The following is a 20597-nucleotide window of genomic DNA, read 5'->3' on the forward strand; positions in this document are numbered from 1 at the left end:
GTTCCTATGGATTCTAATAACTTCAGGAAGGGAATACTAGCAAGTATGTGAGCTTCAAATATACTTTACTTATTTGAGGAGCCAAGGAGTTATTTTGGGTTCAGTTATCTTTGTAAAGAGGATGAAGCAGAGTTTCAGATGTTACCACCATGGCTCTTGATTGTAGTGCCATAAAATGTATACGTGGTCCTTAAATTAGATTAAGGTATTAAAAAAAATGGAACAATATGGAGGACTGCTAAAGCTTGTGAAACTACTCCAAAGGTTTTGTGAACAACTATCTATTTAAAATTAAACAAGATTTTTAAAAAAGAGACTAGAACCAAGCTATGTTCACATATATTTACAAAGTACTAATCTAGAATAATTATTTGTCTTTGTTCAGGTAGGTTTTCACCTGGTAAGTAAGACAGAACACAAAGCTAACCCCCTTAACTCAGAGCAAAATCTGACCTTCATTACTGCATGAAAATTAACTTTTTATTATTGAACTGGGAAGCATTCACCTTCACATGCTGTTTTAAAACTGAAAACCATTTCCATGTTATCTTCCTGCCAACCCTGAATGAAACATGGCAGGAGTTCACAAGTGAGTTTGGCACTTAGCTGACACATTTAAAAAAGGAAAGCACTTACCCACTAGTAAAGAACTCACTGGGAGTTACAGATTTTAGTTCCAAGTACCACCATTAAAGTCATGGTTCCCTATTCTGCCCAGCCCTCTAATTTCAGTGGAAAATCAGTGCAGTTAATATATCACAACCAGGAAAGCAGAAGGAGAAAGGAGAAACTTTATATACTCTGAAGAGAAAAAAATCTTGGAAAGGAAAGCACTTATGAAAAGTCATGGTCCCCTCAGAGCAGCAGGGACCCAGTGTTCTGCCAGCCCACGTTGTGTGCTCAGGTCCCTTCAACGTGCGGCTTCCTGCCCGGTGAAAGGAATTGCAATAATCCAGTTCAGACAGCACAGCAGCACGAAACAACATGGTTCACTTCTGTGTGAGTGTGCCACACTCTTCTAGCTAGTCACAAGTGGCACAGTGGTTTGTCACCCCTTGTTGAAACATCCAAAAGCAGCTTTATTAACATTTATAAATGGTCATAATTCTGAGTGCTGATCATTACTTCTACCAAGCAGCTGCTGAAGTATTACATGAAGATTTGCAGGGTGCACCCAGAAAGCACCCAGAAAGTGAATTTTATGTAATTTTGTATTTATAAAAAAAAACAGTCCCAGCCTTCAGGTGGCCCCCTTTGATGACTGGGTCATACAGCCACAGGCTAAAAAAGCAAGCCAAGAATGGAGCAAGGTACCCAGACATACCACTGTGGATCTAACGCTGCATTATGTGTTTACATTCTCCAGTAACACAGATATCTGGGATAGCTGGAGGAAGCCATCTAACTGCATAAAACAAAGGCTGTTACTGACTTCAGCATGAAAACGTATTTCAGGTCAGGGCATTTTAAAAAAACCCAAATCTTGTAGTGTACCGGTAAATCAGCGTGTAGCACAAATTCAACCTGTCTCATGGTTCTTTGTTGAAGTGACATTTCTTTAGGAAACAAAGCACCAGTCCTCCCACACCCACCAAACCCACAGAAGATACTCCAGCCTTGCTCTCAGTGGGTGCTCAGTGGGCCCTCTTCTAATTCAGAAGATTTTAACTTCTGCTCAGCAGTGTGAGACCAAAGCTGTCTGGTGGGAAAGAACTGCAGAAAATGGAACACAGCATCAGATATGTATCTTATACCCTGAATTAACACATCATGTGTGCTGAGAGTTGAGAAATCAGTTTAGTAAACACAAAATAGATGTATGCATGTGTTGACCTCTCTGTTTTACTTCTCTGACTCTCTGCTTTACAGACAAATGATCCTGAAACAGATTTTTCACACATATCTTGTGTAAACTACATGTCACTAGGAGGTCTCTCCCTATCACACAGCCTTTCATTTCATTGACAATGTAAACACTGATTCACAGCTGCATGGTTCTACACTTACACAGGGTGACAGATTTTCACAACTTCTTATCTTGTACCTAAATATCAGTGGATCTTCCCTGATTTTAAGGTTCAAATCCCTATCCTTTACAGAAAAGTTTTGCTTCTGAGCACTCTTCTGTTTTCAAACCTAATAGTTTAAGTAACAGTTTCTGCACTTTGATTTGAGAGAGAAGATTTGGCAACCAAGCAAAGTTTGCTCAGTTGTCACTCCATTCTCCTGTAGTTCAGAAAGCATCACAGCTCTGCTGTCCACAGCAAAGACCAGTTTGAATTCCAGTGCTGCTTATTTCAAAGCTGAGACTTTGAAATCCCAGGCTTTACAGCACAGCCCTGTAGAGCCTGCCAGACACCTCAGTCATCAGATTTAAACATCACTGCCTTTTCTCAGCTCTTCACATCTCAAAACAAGTGCAACCTACTGCTATTTTTGCACAGCCACTTTCTAGCGAAAATGGCAGGATCTGTTCAACCCCATTCAGTGTGACAGTACATTAACTCATGGAGATGCAGAGCAGATTCAAGATGCAATGCCATATTTAGAGAAGAAGGAAGTATGAGGTTAACTTTCAGGCTTCCACATCTAGAAATTAGTACCTTCAATACCTTTCCTAAATCAGAGCCCTCCATAAGCAGCTTAGGTAGAAAAGTCTCCTTGCCAGACAGAGGAGTCTCAAAAGTGAATTCCTCCCTCTGGACTCAGTTCTTCCATACCTGTGAGTCAGTGGGTACTTAAAAGCAGGATGTTTATACTAGTGTATTACTAAAACTATCCCTTCCTTCTTTCCAAGGAAATTTGGCTTTCCCACCATGCATTACTTCAAGGAGCAGATATTACTACACATAGTGATGAAAAGAGAGAATAATAACCAGCAACTGTTGCTCAGCTCCTGAAACTTGTTGTGTTTCTAATCGTTTCTTCAAATTACCTTTTTTTTTTTTTTTCTAACAAGTTTCTTAATATGTTACATGAAACCCAAAAGACCAAACTTTTCATTATTCTGGCATAAAAACTACTCTGCTGCACACAGCAGAAAAGTATGGGACATTCCAAGATGATGTTGTCAAACTAAGATTTCTGGGAAGGTTTTTCTTTAGCCTGTACATCATGCCATAGGGATGTTAACATTTCAAAGCAAGAAAAACAGCCTGACAAAAAGAATTCACACATTGATTTGTTCTTCCATTAAAAGAAGCATATGCTGCTCCAGAAGTTGATAGTTCCACTTGTATGTATGAAGAGAGTATCAGAAAAATCTGATACCTTCTCATCCCTGAATTATCAGACAAAGACAGAACCAGCTATAAAACTGGTGAGCCTCAGTGAAATAAGCATCAAAAGATGCAGACATACATGTGTGTTTTGGGCTCACACTTGGACTCTGTATTCAGAATCGGGCAGGTTTGACACAGACAAACTCTGTAAGAACAGTCTAATAATATCAGTCCTCCCTTCAATTTCAGGGCAGAACTATTTTACAGAATGCTACAGACTCCAGTGACACTGCTCAGGAATGTGACTGGCTTCTGCAAACCCAGCTGCACTCAGATATGGTTTAAGAACTTAAATTACTAAGACATATGTTTAAGTTTAAGCAATAAGACTTAAAGAATATCTTAAGTGCCCCACTGACTGGGCCCCCACTGAGTGGGGCCTACTTGCAATCCACTTGTCCCCAACAATGGGAAAGAATGAGATAAGAATCCTTATAAAGTTGCACTTTATGAAGAGTTCTGAATCTTTAGCTTACTAAATAAGACCAATTATAAAACTTGAACTAAAAAAACAAATTCCTAACATTATAAGGCTGCTAAATGCATTAGTAATAACATATTAACACTTGAATCATAATGCAAGTAATGATTAGAGCAACCTGACCATTGGCAATCATCTAAGTTATGTACATTTTTTTGTAATTCAAGCCTTGCTTTATTTTATCTTACTCTGGGTTACTAGAGATAATTAATATATTGACTAGATGGCAACTTTAACTACATCTGTTTGAGCAGCTGTTAATCAGTGCCCAGCCATGTGGAAATATGCATACATTTACCTTTAAATACTCACAGCATTTCTCCATGTAGAACAAGGGCAGCTTTAAATAGCAGGAGAGAGAATAAAGCCTGGTGTGATCGACATGTGCTCTTGAATCAGTTACACCACAGCACTTTGCTACAAACTGGATTATTCAGTAAGGTGGGACATGTCACAGTCCAGATATCTCACAAACAATTAGAGACAGTAACTAGTTTTTAAAAATCCCTTTAGTTTGGACCATCAAAAGGAAAATCAAACACATCTCAAACCCAGTTACTTTTTCTAAGAGCTTTAGCAATAAACTGCACAAATACATGCATGAGAGAAATTTTATTCCCTCCATCGTTATTGTTCCCTTTTGCTATCACTTTCCACAAAAATAAATTTACTCAAACGTATAGTTTCAACTTTGAAACATTTCAAGCTGAAACTGAAGTTTAAGAAAATTGTAAAATATTAAAAGGTCATTAGGAATGAAATGCTTACACAAGCTACATGAGCCTTCCAATTACAGGGTAAACAATGAAAAAAAACCATACCCCAAACTAAATGCTTGGCAAATAAATGTGCAGAGCTGTAGTGACAGGGCTAGATAAGTCCTGTTAACAGCAATTCTTGAAGACTGTGCTGTGCTGTGTGGATATACCACAACCTTTTATGCCAGCTTGATAGGTCAGAGTCTTCCACTTAAAGGGTAGCAAGATTTAAACATAGTAGATACATTAATTAAGAAAACTTCTTAGCTTTTGGGTATGTGTACATGCACATGGTGGTTTAATTTCATTTTAAGTCCTTGAAAATAAATTGCACACAGAAGTGTACTTATTTTAGTTCTAACTATTGAATTAATAAAATTATAGTGCAGATATCTCCATTTGCTGATTTCATGGTTCTGTCAATATTCCATTTTGATATTGTGCTCCAAAGCAGTTGGAAAGCTCAAAGTATCATTTCTGCTCTTACAAGACTAAACTATAATTACCTTAGGAGTCCTTTCAAATTCTGAACTATCACTGCCTTTATTTCCCCCAGCCTATTCTGGCTCATCATTCTTCCTTTTGCCCAAAAACATTTCATAAAAGCCTCTCTTAAAAGTAGACTGCAATGCAAGAAGAAATTGTTTTCAGAGAAGTTCTAGAAGAGGGATTGGCCCTATGGACCAAAACACGTTCTTGACCACCAGTTTATGTAACGTCACACTGCCAGTACTCCAGCCAGAAAAATAAATACTTATCCCATCCTCACTCATTGCCATCTATTCTGATTTTTCCTACTTCTAGAACATTTATACTCACAATATGTACAAACTAATAGAAGTTAAGTGCATGTACACCTTTTCTAGTAAGAAGAATATGCAAACTATAGCTTGTTAAGAATGTATCACAAAAACATGAGAGAGGAGAAAAAACCCCAACTTCCTGCATTTGGAGGTCTTTTTCTACCTACATATAACTTCAAAATGCAGGCTTAATTCAAGCCCCACCACATGGGGAAAATGATTACTTTTCTCTACCCAAAAAGAAGGTGAATACATACTTTTCAAATACTTTTTTTTTTTTAATGAGAAAGAGACAATTGCAGCTGCTCATATATTGTAAAGAACAACCAGAATTAGTTGAGATGCATTTTGTGTTAGGAGGCCTGAGCAGGGATGCACAGGAACAGCTAACCGAGCAAAGTCTGGGAAATAAAATCATGCTGGTGGATTGTGGCTCCATTATAAGCAGCTTTTAGAGCTAAAAGGAGGATTAGCTTGTATTTCATTTGAAGAGAAGTTCCCAAGGGAGAGAGACATCTTAAGAGAGAGGAATAATCTGGTCAGAAAAATGAGTGAAGGTGATTTTTGTAAATAACAGCTAAGTCCATGTCAGACCAGCAAGTTTTAAATGGACAAGGTAAGACAAAACATGGCAGGAGTCAAGAAGTGAGAGAGACAAGGGCTTAGACAGGAGTTTTGGTGTGGGCAGAAAGAAGACAGAGCTCAGGGATGCCATTTAAGGGAAAGCAATGAGGGGTATAAATAGCCTGCACTGTTGGATCTAACAGCAAAGCTGTTGGGCAAACAGTAACAAGAGTCCTCAAAAACCAGAAACAGACTCTTTCTCATCCTATTGGAAGTGCTTTTGGAAAAACCTCCAAGCTAAGTGACCACAGTAAGCGACCTTGACTTTTCCAGTACTGGGTCAGTGAACAGTAAAAGATTTTTTGAGCCACTGTTGAAAAGATTTCAGCTTCTAGGATTAACAGAAAAATACACTCCATGTTAGCAAATAGCAACAAAACACATTATGAATACCAATATTTTTCAGCAGCAGTGTCTATGCAAAGCTACTTTGCATTTTTAGTAAAATATTGCCAAAACTGAGAGTATCACTAAGAAAGTCAAGCATCATGGTATTTTCATAGGCAAAACGTTTGCAAAAATATTTTTGCTTCAGTATTAGATTGAATTTCTAACGACCAATCTTACTCCATTCAAGCATTGTACCTTGGTGCTTTCTGATAAGGAATTTTATGAACAGCAATTTAGAAAGGAAGTGTTATTGATATTGGACAAAATGCCTTTAAAGGGAAGATTTAAATATTACTGATTAGGGAAGACATACAATCCAATTCAAACATCTTCACTTTGAGTATCTCTTGGGCATCAGAAATAAGGAGTTGCAGCAACAAGTTGCAGTATGAGACACCTCATGTTTTAGCAGTTACTGAACTCCAACAAACTGCAATAGCTAAAAATTATGTTAAAAAGATGTTTTTTTTAATAGCATTGGAATAACTTCTCTGGGCTTTTCCTTCGACTTCAAAATACTGTTTTCTTTCCTTTTCTCCCATTTGTTGGGATGAATACATTTTCACACTTAAATAAAAAGTTGTTGTTTTCTTCTGTTTTGATTTCAATCCTGTGTAAGCCACTACAAAAATGTTTAGGCCTTGTCCCAGAAATTAAGAAATTATTTCATGTAAATTTATCTTGAAGGAACAAAGCAAGCAAAAGTCTTCAAGCTAACATAAAAAGTTACACAACTATAAGTTATTTCATAGTATGTACTACTAGAGCTCACCTACATGAAATATTACAAACTGCTCCTCCTTGGAGACTAGGAATTATGACTAGAAACATTTTTTGTACACAGGCAAATAAAATACACTCAAACTAAAATTTTTCCAATAACACTTCAGAGGCAGGAAGAAAATACAGGCTGTAGATATTGATCCATGGATAGGAAGACATTACAGAAGTCTGTGTTAATAAATGATATAAAAACAAGATTTCAACAGCTTCACTGATTATGCAAAGATATTTGTTTGTTTTACGAGCTGCTGAAGAAAAGGTTTCTAATATGTAAATCAGTTCTCCAAACAGTTTTGTCACTAGGTTAAAGGCTGTGCTTATTCTCTCCACAATGCCAGACATATCTTTGAATGTGAAAAGAAAATTAAAAAAAGAAACAGACAAACCTTTCAACAAAATCATCCAACAGCACAAACCTTTGTGAGAAATTTTACTGCAATAGCTCAAACACCTCATTTGTTTTAAATTGTGCAACTGACACACAATAAAAAGTAAATATTTAAAAAATTAAAATGAATTAACATTAAAACATTTTAATATTGTCAAAAAGTTTAAGGGCCAGTGTGTACAAGTCACCATCAGTTTGAATGTCAGTAGAAAACAAAATAATAATATGAAGTATTAGGAATTTAGCACTGACAAGGAACCCTACAATTTGAGAATTTTCCCCTCTGACCTGAAATTCTGCTTGTAAGTAAAGTTATTGTTTCTGTCCCAACTCTTTGAATTCCTCCCAAGTTAACTCGACTAACATTTCACTCTGCTAGAAAAGATCTAAATAGAAAAAAAATATGGAGCACTTTCTTCAAGGGCAGACTTCTGACAGTACTGGAAGCTTTTAACCCTCTACACACCTTTACATTAAATCTCTCAGAAATAACAGGATGAATATTTTGTTTCAGTTTTGTGCCAGCTGCCTCCTTTCTGATGGACTGCAGCCTTATGCCTGCCTCATGAAAGCCTGTCTGCAGGCTTCCCATGCTGGTTCACAGCACTCAGAGACACAATATAAAAACAAACACATATTTAGTTTAGCCCTACGTATTTCTTTTATTTTCATCTCCAGAAATACTTTTTCTACAGTATTCCTATTTTAGCTTACTGATTTATATGATAGTACTGAAAGTCCAGTGGAGAATGCAACAACAGTGAACATAATGGCATTCCATTACTTCATCTATTTAAAATGCAAGTCTTTTCCAGGGTATTAATAATTTATAACTCAACAACAGCTTATGAAGTTGAAAATTATTATTTGCAATTATTTTTATTATTATTAGTCTTAATAGTATTCTACTCACAGAGAGAAAATATATTTTTATATACCTCTGTCTTCTGCACTGCTGAAAGGTGAATATTTGGAACTATTGGAAGAGTTGTCCTAACAGGCAGAACAGAAACACTTCAGACAGCACATGAAGACAGACAGTGGCTGCTCTGATAAACTCTTGCATTCCAACAGACCTCCAGGTAACTCATTCCTGGCTCTCCCATGTGACATGTTACCACAGCTCCCTCCAGAAAGCTGCTGATTGGCAAATTGTTTATCATGCACAATCAAATCAAAATAGTAAGTGGGATCACAAAGTGAAAAGCAAGTCTGTGGTATGACTGATCAATGGCAGCACTAATATCTAAATTCAGTTTGGTAGAGGGAAATGTTGATCCAGGAAGAGTAACATTTAAAGGTTTTGGGAAGGAGCAGCATCTGTGAACAGTACATAAATATGGAGAGAGAGGTTTCAGGAGATCCAGAAGTTTGATAGAAGAATTTACACAGAAAGCCAAAATTGAGAAATTGCTAGAAATTTTTATCTTTGTAAGTTTCCTTCTGAACAAATTTGGAGTTCCTTATCAACCAAATAATAAATAACTTACATTCTTATAAATAATAATGAGAAGTGCCACTCAGGCATTTATGTAGCACTTGACAGCATCTGCCTCAACTCCAACTGTGGCTGAACAAAGCACTTTAGGTAGAGAAAACAGAAGAAATATCCACAAACCATATCTATCTTTCCTATGTATCAGAGAAAAAAAAAACCAGAGCTAAACATTTTCTGATTACTATTGTGGTTGAACAGTTGAAACCCTGAAGCTGGTAATAAGCACTCTTTATGAGCTGCAAGTACCATCAGAGAAAGGTTTGGGTTGGAAGGGACATTAAAGACCATCTAGCTCCAACCCCTGCCACCACTACACCAAGTGGCTCAAAGCCCTGTCCAGCCCAACCTTGAGCACTTCCATGAATGGGACAATTACAAATTTATTAAGGACAAAGGCTTTTTCTTATTTCACTCCAAGACCCACAGATGAAGAAAGAAAATAGCAGTAAGGGGAAATACTTAAATGCCAGAAAAGCCACATTGACCATTTAACCCCAGGTTTGTATCTGCCTCTCAAAGAATGAAAACATCCCTCAAAACAATACTAAAAAAATAATCTTGCCTCTGAAGTGTGTTGAGGGTAGTTTACTTCAGAACTTCACCTGTTTCACTTGAACTAGAAATTTGATCTAGTTATGACTAACAAGTTCTACAAAACCCCCAGCACCACATACCTTTTCCATGTGTAAGCAGCTATTCAGAACAAGTCAGCCACCTCTCAGTATTTTCTTCAATAACAAGCTGACAAACCCAACATGCACCACAGATTAGCTTGTTTTTCCAAAACATGGGAAATTTTTATGGTTTGTTTCAAGCTGTCTACAACCTCCAATCTTCTGAAATACGACCAAAAGGACAGCACACAGTATTCTAAAACTACACCAAACCAAGACTACATTTCTGCCTCTATGCTGGTGCTGTCCTTCGCACACAGAAGTTAGAAAAGTTTCTTTTCTGCAGCAATGTGCCAAAAGCTTACACTGATTATGATGTGAAACTTTCCTCAAGTGTGTCTTCAGAATTTTTCCTTCAAAATCTCTCACTTGTGTGTATAATCCATACCTGCTAGGATTGAATGCAGTTTGCTACTATTTAAAGAGATAATTCAGTTCTTTATTACTAATCTTTGCTTTAATTCAATGATTTAATTGCCCTAAATTACAAATTTTTATCAACTTCCAGCTCTACAAAATATTTTATAATCAATTATATAGTTGATAAAATTACAGCATTTTACCAAATATCTTCCCTAAAAGGCAAATATTTCCTTTAACATTGGGCAGAAATATAAATAAATACTCACGTCAGTGAGATAAATATTATCACCTAATTTATGCTTTACCAATTCACCAAATTGAGATCTCTCAAAAACCTATAGTCCAAGAAAACTTACATGCTTTGAAACTGTATCAACTGGCACTAATTATATGCTGTATTATTTTGTCTGGTATCAGAACTGCAAATTAGCAACTCTGTTTCAGAGGCATGACATGCTGGAGATTGTTCCAAATGATTAGGAAATTGCCCATTTATCTCAAAATCTTAACAAACAAACAAACAAACCCCACTCTCATTTCTCAAGATCAGTGAATAGTAAATGGATGCTTTCTTTATCTAATTCTTTAAGAAATTGTAGGTATAAATCACCTAGAAAAACATCTCAGCCACAAACTATATTAATTCCTACATAGCACAGGATCCCTCATTTCTGTTTCTGTTCAGAACTGTAGTTTGTATTTTGCAGTAGAATATTACTCTTACTCTTAGTAGTGCAAATAAGGTTGTACTATCTTTATTTCTTTTGACCACTGGGGTTTCCTAATTTTCTTGTACTTGCTTATTCTTGTGACTCTTGAACCCTTCCATTCCTGTTGTTAATATATCTAATATTGAACAAAAATCTTCCAAGCATCACAAGTGCTACAAAGGAGATGATGTCCTTGTGATTTTTTATTAAAATATTCTGAAAAAGTGAAGCATCTTTTCACATACTTGCTGTTCGAGTCAAAAATTCAAGACAGAATAATGAAAATCTCCAAATCCTGAACACAGAAAACAGTATTCACTAACCCAGTTCATTACTTTTTTCCTCACTCATCTAAACCAGCACAAATAAAATTTAAATAAAGTAACTCAAGAGATCACAAATAATTTCTATAAAAAACATTTGAAAGGAATCAAATTCTCAGAACGCTCTTGGTTAACAAGAACTTGGTTATCACACCTGAAAAATGAGATATTAATTGTAAATACTCCCAGGGTAACAAAGCAAAACAATAATTAAACACATTGAGCATTCACATGAAATCCTTTGAGTATCATTTTATTAATTTGGCCTGAAGACAGCAATCAAAAATAAACTTCTAATTATAATGGATATACAATGCAACTTGACTGATGGTTTCAGATACCAAAATGAAACGTTTAAACACGTTTTTGCTTCAAGGGTTGCATCTATAGGTGTGTGCAGCTGGGTCAGAAAGCCAGCTCTGAGCTGAACCTAATTCCCCCCTTGGCCAAGGCTGCATTTGGTCACTGCAGGATGAGTGGGTGAGAGGACAGCACAGCACTGCCACCTCGTGCCAGGCAGAGCCCAGCACACGGCTCCTGACAGACTGATCCCAGAGCACACTCTGCCTTTAAAACCTACAGAGAACTGATGCTTCATCTTCAGCTAGCTAAGGGTACAACAGCATCCATCTTTAAGATCCAATTCTTTCAATAAAAGTAATCAAACTATCTGTACTTAATCAGCACGTCAGGCAGTAACTACTCTTTACATTTGCTGTTGTAACAGCTTTATCAGAACTGTGATAAGTTTCACTCACCACAGATAAGACCTTTGCCAATGGCTATCTGCTTCAGATTAAGTCTTGCTAGTTTAATTTTCCTTTTTGGTAAAAAAAATTATGACAAAGCATACAAAGTTCAGAACATGCATAAAACCTCTGAACACCCATGCTATAAAAAGGGTCATATATTCTTGCTGTACAACCATTTAAATAGTGACAAATTACAAAGAAAACAATTTCCTTTCAATCCATTGTTATCTAAAATAGACACATTTCATCAAACACAACATAATAATGTAAAGAATGTGATTTTTGTTGTTGTTGTTGATTTACTGATAAATATAATGTTGCTGTGGGTATTTCAGTCCTCCCCCAAGAGCCATAATTACAAGCAAAAAAGATGTAAAGTAGCAGTACTCACCAATATCATTAGCTAGAGCAGCAGGATCAGAGACCCCAAGGGTGGCTTCAAATTCTTCCTGAAGACGATAAGCTCTTTGAAGAAGAGATTCAAGCTTATGAATGAATTCAGCACTAATGATATCCTGCAAGAAGATAGACAATAGAAGATTTTCTATTTGCTTTCAGCCTGTAAGATTCCTTTGTAAAATTTTTGTGAAAGGACATTAAGCCTTCACAGAGCAAATCATGCCACAGTAATTTCTTACAAACCACACAGGGACACTGGCAGATGAAAACTGCAACATCCACAACATATACATTTTTCAGAACACACACATTTTATTTAGAGTCACAAAAAAATTAAATCTAAATTTAAAAATATTTTTAAATTATATATGGTGTTTGCTGCACTAGAAATAAAGTAACACGTATCTGTTTATTTCAAAATATTTTTAGCATTTAGTTGATAAGAAAGGAGGAAAACAAACTTTAAGTATATTGTTTGTGAATATGCACAAATTGATCATTTTTCCCTGAGACATTTAACTTTGGCAAGCAGATACTCTCTCACATAATCATAAAAGAAAAAGAGGACCAAAGGGATTATGTGCAAGGAAGCTGTCTGCTTGATAGCTTGATAATGCTGTCCAGAAGCAAACACTGATGCATCAGCAATTGCCAAAAGATAAATAATATTAGTTCCCTTCCCATGCCCTCCTCCAAATAACCAACCAAAAGAGTCAGAAGGAACGAATTCAGATCTCCTTTAAATACAATACTACTAAATTGGAAATTGAATCAATTGTCAAGTCTGGCAATTGAATTTGAAAAGATTCAGGTAATAACACAGAACACATTGTCAGGGCAGCATCAGTAGATTAGAGATGTACTCACTTCTACACTTTCTTCTGCAATTGCATCTCCTGCTCCCAGCTTAATGGAACCACAGATTGCTTCATCTTCAACTTGCCTGTTACGAAATGTCAGGGCCTGTTCCCAGCGCCTCAGTGCTTCTTCAAACAGCTCCATACCTAGGGCACAGCAGGAACACCTTCAGCTACATTCACGTTTAGGGACATGGGAAAATATGGAGCCAAAATAAGCATAATTAGCACAGAGATGTAAATTGAAACATCATCACTTCCCAGCCCATACCAGTATATTCCTAGTACATATTTACCTTCTTTATGTGTAAAGAAATGTAATCATTTTCCCCATGTGTCAGGGCTTGGCTTTAATAGTGGAAGAAAAAGTATTCTGGAAAACTAACTTTAGATCAAGTATGATTTCATTACTTTATAGAAATGTGCTCAGATGCCATCAGGACACTGAGAAAGAACACAATAATATTTTGTGTCACTTTACCATTAACCCAAGGAATTATTTACATTCATGATAAGCAGATTCTGAATATTTGTACTATGACTTACCCATCAAATACAAATTTTCAGGTGTAGTCACTGGAATATTGACAAGTTTAACATCATCTTCATCTGCTTTATCCCAGGAATTAGAATTGGCACAAGCACAGCTGTGACAAGAGGTGGCACTCTGAACCTTAAAAAACAAAGTGTTGTTATAGAGAGTATCCTTAAACCACATCCCTGCCAGAGTACACTACATCCAAACATTCTGCCTAGAAACTGGTTTTACCATGTAAAGGTAAGAACAGTGGTTTCTCAGCATCTCTAGCTGCCTGTGCAGTTTGTTCAGGAAACTTCCTTCAGCTCAGGGAAGCCTTTAGATGCATATTCAACACAAGTTAACAGACATTCAAGAGCCTTAAAATATTTTTACTTACCGAGGCCAGGCTTTGAACTGACCCAGAGAATTTACTGAAAAGTCCTCCATTTGCATAGATACAGGACTGAGATCCTTTTTCCTTGGCAGAGCTCAGGGAAAGAGTCAAGTTTTGTCGACTACTGGAACAACTAGAACCTAAGAGATAGATTATTTTAAAGCTCTTGCAAACTCAAAAACTGCTTCTTTCACAAATCTATCGAGAATTGCATTAACTCTTTTCAATAAAATCCAGTTTAGAAGCAAACAACAATTATGCTTTTATTTACAGTTCTGCTTGAGAAAACTCCATATTAGAATTCACTATCTGTAACAATAACTTTATCTTAATTATTCACCTATTCTATAAAAAATCAGATCTGAGTTTCTCTGATTGAGGTACACACAAGAATGTAAAACCTGCTGTTAACACACTATTGATAAAAAGAGTTTTAATCCTGGTTCACAACTAAGACTTCACCTTTGACAAGAAGTCAAGCTTTTTCATAACATACTTTAAAGTCTAACAATTCAAACTCACTCAGGTGTTCCATCCTATAGAGATGATAAGAGGGATGGAGCACCTCTCCTGTGAGGAAAGGCTAAAAGTTGGGGTTGTTGAGCCTGGAGAAGGCTCCAGGGAGACCTTACTGCAGATTTTCAGTACTTGAAGGGGCCTATAAGAAAGATGGGAACAGACTTTTCAGCAGGGTCTGATGCAATAGGATAAAGGGCTATGGTTTTAAAACTTTATGGTTTTGAAAGAGGGCTGACTTACAATAGATAACAAGGAAGAAAGTTTTTACTATGAGGGTGCTAAAACACTGGGATGGATTGCCCAGAGAAGTCATGGATGCCCCATCCCTGGAAACATTCAAGGCCAGGTTGGATGAGGCTATAATCAATCTGGTCTAGCTGAAGGTATCCCTGCTCAAGCAGGGGTTGGACTGGATGAACTTTAAAGGTCCCTTCCAAACCAAAATATTCCATGATCAAAGGAAAATAGTTTGGTTTACTACTACAGTAATACATACCTATCCCCTCACACAACTTTTTTCCTCTCTAAGAAAACAAAAAAACCCCAACTTGCGGGTTCATGACTTACCTTTTTCTGAAGCAGCTGCTTTTGTACACTCTAATATGAGATGAGTTGGCTCCCATGGTGGCACTTTCTTGTTTTTCTTTCCACGTCTTCTTTTAAAGTGATGGGCCAGAAAAATCACAGATATTGCACTCACTGCTGTTACTGTGAAAAGTTTCTTTAACCCTGGGGAAATCTTTATCTGAAAATAAAAGTGTGATTTAATTGCAAATACATGTACTGAGAGACAGACTGCAGCACCAAGAACTATAAGGCACATTACCAATCCACAGACTGTAGGGATCTGAGCAAATGACTTTCAAGCAAAAATTTGGGTTTTTAAAATTTCTTCTTAATGCCATGACAATCCAGGGCTTCAATTAAATCTCTAACAGCAAAAAAAGTACTCTCACAACTACACTACTTCTTGCACTGTGAAAGAGTGGAAGAGCATGTATTTAAATACATTTCTCTAAACTAACAGTTTTTAAAAAAATTACATCGTATTTTGGATCTAGATCAGTCATAGATCTATAGGTGTTTATGTTAGTAAGAAACACATATACAAGTAATTTGTATCAAAAGCTATAATCAAAAACTTTGTAACATACAAAGTAACAAGATGCACAAAGAAGAAAAGTGCCATTTAACTGGAAACCACAGTTCACATTCACAAAAATCTTTTGGAAACTTATGCTGCTTGAGCAACAGACTGCTGGGAGAAAACCAGATCCAGTCCTTGGGCCTCATATGGTGTTTGTGTAATGTGATTCCTCATACCAGAACGAGCACACAGAGCACCACTGCACTCTGCACTCATGGCTGCTGTGCAGCTGGTAAATACTATCACCACTGTGCAATCTGAAATAACATTGAAAACTTCTCTCTGCACTGACTTTACAGTCAATAAGTCAAGCACCTTTGACTTGAGAGCCCTGCCCTTCCAGGTCCCATGCCTTGACTGAGGTCTGCAACTACCACTGCACTCTGTGAGGAAAAGGGAATGCCCAAAACACAGCACCAACACAAACCTTACAAATTTCACAGAAGACTACTGCATTTCACAGAAAAGAGTTAACAACCAAACACCTGAGAATAAAACCTCTAAGATCACAAAATTAAACGTTAAAATGAACACTTCAAAGAACTGCAAATGGATCTTTTAAAATTTGTGTGTGCCTACAAACGTGAACATAACTTTATTATCAGTAAAATGAAAACTTCTAAAAAGACGAAAGTTAATAGCTGCATGTAAGGGAATTGCATGTGATATTTAAAAAGGACATGAGTATGCTGCAACATGAAAAAGTGATCTTGCAGTGAGAGTTTTGAAGTTTTTATTATATAGGAAAAATTTGGAAATGAGCATATGCAGCTAAAACTATCTCATCCTGGTTTTATATGCAGTAAAAGAAAAGTACTTACAGGGAACTGTGAAATAGTACAGCTTTTGCTTATAAGTCAAATTCAATAAAAATAAAATACAGTCGTATTAAAGACTAGTTTTAAAAGCAGAACTCAATATTATCATTCAAAATTTAATGACAGTTATGTTTAGCTTGTAAACACAAAAAAATAATCTACAAGAAAAAGAAATGGAGAATTTTGATATTTTGAGAATAACTGCACTGTTACAAAATGGAGATATACAGACACTGCAGGTAAAGCAGATGTATAGTGATGCAATAAACATTTATTAGCAAAAAAAAGACAAAAAGACAAACTTATTTCAGTTCAATGCTATGAAAAACTAAGCTTCAAGGTATTCTTTACAAATTTAATTCACACAAGAGCACATACAACGCTACAATAAACTTTAAATGCATAACAAAAGTAATTATTTAGATAATGTATTTATTACCTGGTTAAGAGAATAATACCAAGTAAGGGGAAGATGAAACACCCGCAATGCTACTGTCTTCAGAGAAAATCGTGTCTCAGTAACAGCTTCCTCTGACATGGCTCCTTCTCTCCCATACCTCATTAAGCGAAAATGTCTTGAGAGCAATCACAGATGGTCTCTGGAATACTCTGTCAAATGAAGGATACATACTAAGTTACGCAACAGAAGCCCAGGACGAATTTCTTCTACAAGCTCAAATCTCTTCTATCACAGGTACATGACTTGTTTGATCGATGTTTCTGAGTAGAGACAAGACTTAATGTGGAGACAGCAAATCTGCTGGTTCAGCCGAGGCGCCACTCGTCCATCGCTTGTGCAGCCGTGCGGATGTACAGCCAGCACTGAGGAGGGCTCCGCTCGGATTAGGCGGCCGCTCCCGTACTACAGCCCCTGAATCCCGCCCGGCAACAACCCTGCCTCCGACTGCTGGAAGAACACTTTCACCAGCTGCAAGAATTAGAAGATCTGAGAGCAGCCAGAAAAAGTTTATCTCGTTCAGCGCTTGGTTTACTTTGCAGACACATCACGAGAAACAATCACTACAGCCTGACGTAATCTCCGCGATGCCGGCGCGCCCCTCTCACTCCCTGACGCTGAACACAAGGCGAAGCCTCCGAACCGCGACTCCAGGACCGCAACCGCGGCACGGCGGGAGGCGATGCAGGCCGAGGGACAGAAGCCACCGGGGCCCGAGCCCTCCCCGGCCCGGGCAGCCCCGGCACCGCGGGCGGGCAGCGGACACAACGGGGTGCCCCGCGCGCCCCTCAGCCCCTCCCCGCAGCCGCCCTGATCAAGGCGGGCGCGCCTCTCCCGGGCCCGGCCCGGGTCGCTACAGCCACCGCACTCAGTTACCTGCCCGCCGAGCACCGGGGCTCCGCTCCCGCCCCGGCGCTGCCCGCAGACCGGCGGGATCCGCTTCCGGCAGGGGGAGAAGCGGCCGCTGTCGGTCGGGAGGAGTCGCTACCACGTGAGAGAGACCCGCGACGTCAGGACTCCGCGCCCGCCATCTTTACTCCGGGCAGCTCCCGCTGCGGGCGGGGTGCGCGCCTGGCGCCGCCATCTTTGTACGGGGCAGCGCTCACGCTGAGGCGCTCGGCGCCGCCATCTTTGTGCGGGGCGCGTCCCGCGGCGGCGGCGCAGCAGCCGCGCCCGCCCCGTCCGCGCGTGTGCGGGGCGGCACCGGCGGAGCCGCGGCCCGGGCGCGCCCAGCTCCGCCACGGCAGCGCCGCTGTCCCCGCAGGCAAGGGCGAGACGCGGGGCTGGTCGCGGCCCGACTGAGCTCCGGCATCCGTGCGCGGTGCATCCTTCCCGGCTGCTCCGGTAAGAGAGGAGGGGCCCGGTTCGGTGTGGCGGGGGGCGGGAGCGCGGCGGGCCGTGTGTCTGGCCGGTTTGGCAGCCCAGGGCGTGTTGGTGCGGCGATGGCGGCCGGCCCGGGAGCTGTCCCCGCGGTCCCGCAGGGCTGGGCGGCGGCCGCGGGTCGGCGGTGCCGGTGCGGGGCCGTGAGGGGCTGGAGCGGCCGCAGAGCTCCGCCGGGCGCTGCTGAAGTTGCAGCTGTGCGGCAGCGCTGCCGGGACACGGCGCAATCCCCTAAAGCAGGAATGCACCGATAAATGGCCCTGCTCGCTCCCCGAGCTATCCGTGCGCATGGATCATCGGTACGAGGGGTGGAACAGCCTGGGGGAAAAGTCCTATCACCTATCACCTAGTGGAAAATCACTGTAGGCTTCTGCTTTGCGCTTAGGCAAAGCCCGAGTTAGGAAAATCCTCTTAGAAATATAGAGGTTAGCTAATGGGTGTCATAGTTAGGATTTAGCGTGGTGGAAGAAAGAAACGAAAGAGTGATCTGTATCCCTGAAAGCCACTATGAAATGAAAGCTGTCTAACCCTGTAAGAGGATATACCCTCAACTCCAGAATATTTTTAAATGGCTTTTCTCTGTAGGAGCGGTAGTTAAGGGCAGAAAAAAAAAAATGGAATGGAAGTGACTTATCAATTTGTGTCTTGTTTGAGTGGGTAGCTCCTGGTGCCTGAGGAGAAAGACCAGGTGCCTTTGAACAGGTTACTGAGCATGCTTTTGTTATTTAGTTGGAAAATACCAGGTTTTATGCTAAATAAATAAAGTAATTGGGTAAGTATAAGATAAAGCAAAAGGGATTGGTGGTGTCATTTTTTCAAGAAATGTGTTGCTCTTTTTTATTTTTGATAGATTAAAAAAAAAAAGGATAAAAATACGGAGGAATGGGAGATAAACTTCAAAACTGCCTGTTGATTGACAGGAACCTAGGTCAAGAAATAGGAGAGTTTAACCTTAATTTCACACACTAAGAAGACTCTTTTTAAGTTTGGTAAAAATGTCATTCATGTACATGAGTAATTGAAGGAATTTCTGTAAAGTTTATAAAAAACAACACTGTTTTTTAGAAAAATGATAAAAAGTAAGTATCTTAACAAGCTGAATATGCTTAAGGCTATCACTTTAGTGGGCTTTTATAGTTTTGAGTGAATGCTGGTGGGTTATTCCTGATGTGTGAAGAATATTAATATGATAAGTAATTACTAAACTTCCAGACCTCCTTAGTATTCTAAGTACTTAAGTATTCAGGTACAAATTTGCACCCTATGTCACTATTGCTTTGTTGCTATAAAATATAAATAAATGTTAAATGAAATTGTTCCAGTGCATCACTGGTAAAATAACTGTGAGTTCAACTAAGGAGCCTGAACTTACAGATTACTGGTTTGAGATGCTGTTATTCAGAGCTGTACTGACAAAATAATAAAAGCCTGTAATGAAGACACAATTAGTGCTTCATGTAACTGATGTCTTCAGAATAATCCATGTATTCCTAAGGTCTTCCATCAGCATTCCCTTACTGAACTCTGTAAAATCTGTTAAAATGGCTCCATATTTAGAACATCAGTGGAATACATAACACATATAATTGTTTATTTCAATGTCTGTTGAAGTGTTAACTACTGTAACTAGGCAGATGAATCATTCATCCAAAAACTTTTAAAAATAATTTAAAATCTGTTTTGTTTCTTTAGGAAATGTTGGGTTCCTTACATGAGCCAAAGATAATTTTTGAGATGAGTTGGATTCTTGTAGTGTTTGATGGGAGTTTTCTGTGGGTGAGAGAGGTCTTCCATGGTAGTAGGCACCACACAAGTCTGTGATGCTGTGGAATTCTACTGAATAATAAATAGATTGATGGTCGTGATGCTTTTAACTATAGTCCACATTTCTCTGGTGGCTCAATTTTTTTTTTTTTTTCTTGGTGAATGAGAAGACTAGTCAGGAACACAAAAAAGCCCTCCAAGATTGGACTTCATGAGAATTTTTTCTTTGGAACTTGACTCTGTGTATACTCAAAGCAAAGCCATGTTGATAAGTCCTACTTTTTAGCATTAATTGGCTCACTTTTTGGGATGGGGTAGTGTGAAGCATTGAGATAGGTGAACTGAAACCTCTGAGGCAAAATAATGGAGAGAGCTGGCAATAGACTGGGAGAGAAATTCTCTCCCAGATCTGTGGGAAGCATTTGATGAGAACCTTTATTGCATGAGTGTGATCACAAGCAGTTGGTGTGGAAACAGGCTGAGAGATCTGGAGCTGTTCAGCCAGGAGAAGAGA

At 38.9% G+C, this 20597-nt stretch overlaps 2 protein-coding genes across 4 annotated transcripts in view; one reads left to right on the forward strand and one right to left on the reverse strand.

Moving 5' to 3' along the window:
• Positions 1–18076, reverse strand: part of MIGA1 (mitoguardin 1) — a 34292-nt gene extending 16216 nt beyond the window's left edge. Inside the window, exons 1-7 of the mRNA XM_079314120.1 lie at positions 17816–18076; positions 16922–17091; positions 15085–15262; positions 14002–14138; positions 13631–13757; positions 13095–13231; positions 12220–12343 (exon numbers count right to left, since the gene is read on the reverse strand). Of these exons, the coding sequence (XP_079170246.1) occupies positions 12220–12343; positions 13095–13231; positions 13631–13757; positions 14002–14138; positions 15085–15262; positions 16922–17044 (826 nt within the window). The 5' untranslated portion in view covers positions 17045–17091; positions 17816–18076. The remainder of the gene's footprint in view (positions 1–12219; positions 12344–13094; positions 13232–13630; positions 13758–14001; positions 14139–15084; positions 15263–16921; positions 17092–17815) is intronic.
• Positions 18077–18081: 5 nt separating this feature from the next.
• USP33 (ubiquitin specific peptidase 33) overlaps positions 18082–20597 on the forward strand; it is a 37114-nt gene continuing 34598 nt past the window's right edge. For 2 of the 3 annotated variants that reach the window (XM_079314086.1, XM_079314085.1), the window contains exon 1: positions 18082–18283. The gene's annotated coding sequence lies outside the window, so the exon portion shown is untranslated. The remainder of the gene's footprint in view (positions 18284–20597) is intronic. The other variant, XM_079314087.1, reaches the window with a different exon arrangement.

This window comes from Erithacus rubecula (genome assembly GCF_903797595.1).
Source record: "Erithacus rubecula genome assembly, chromosome: 10".
NCBI classification, from domain to species: Eukaryota; Metazoa; Chordata; class Aves; order Passeriformes; family Muscicapidae; genus Erithacus; species Erithacus rubecula.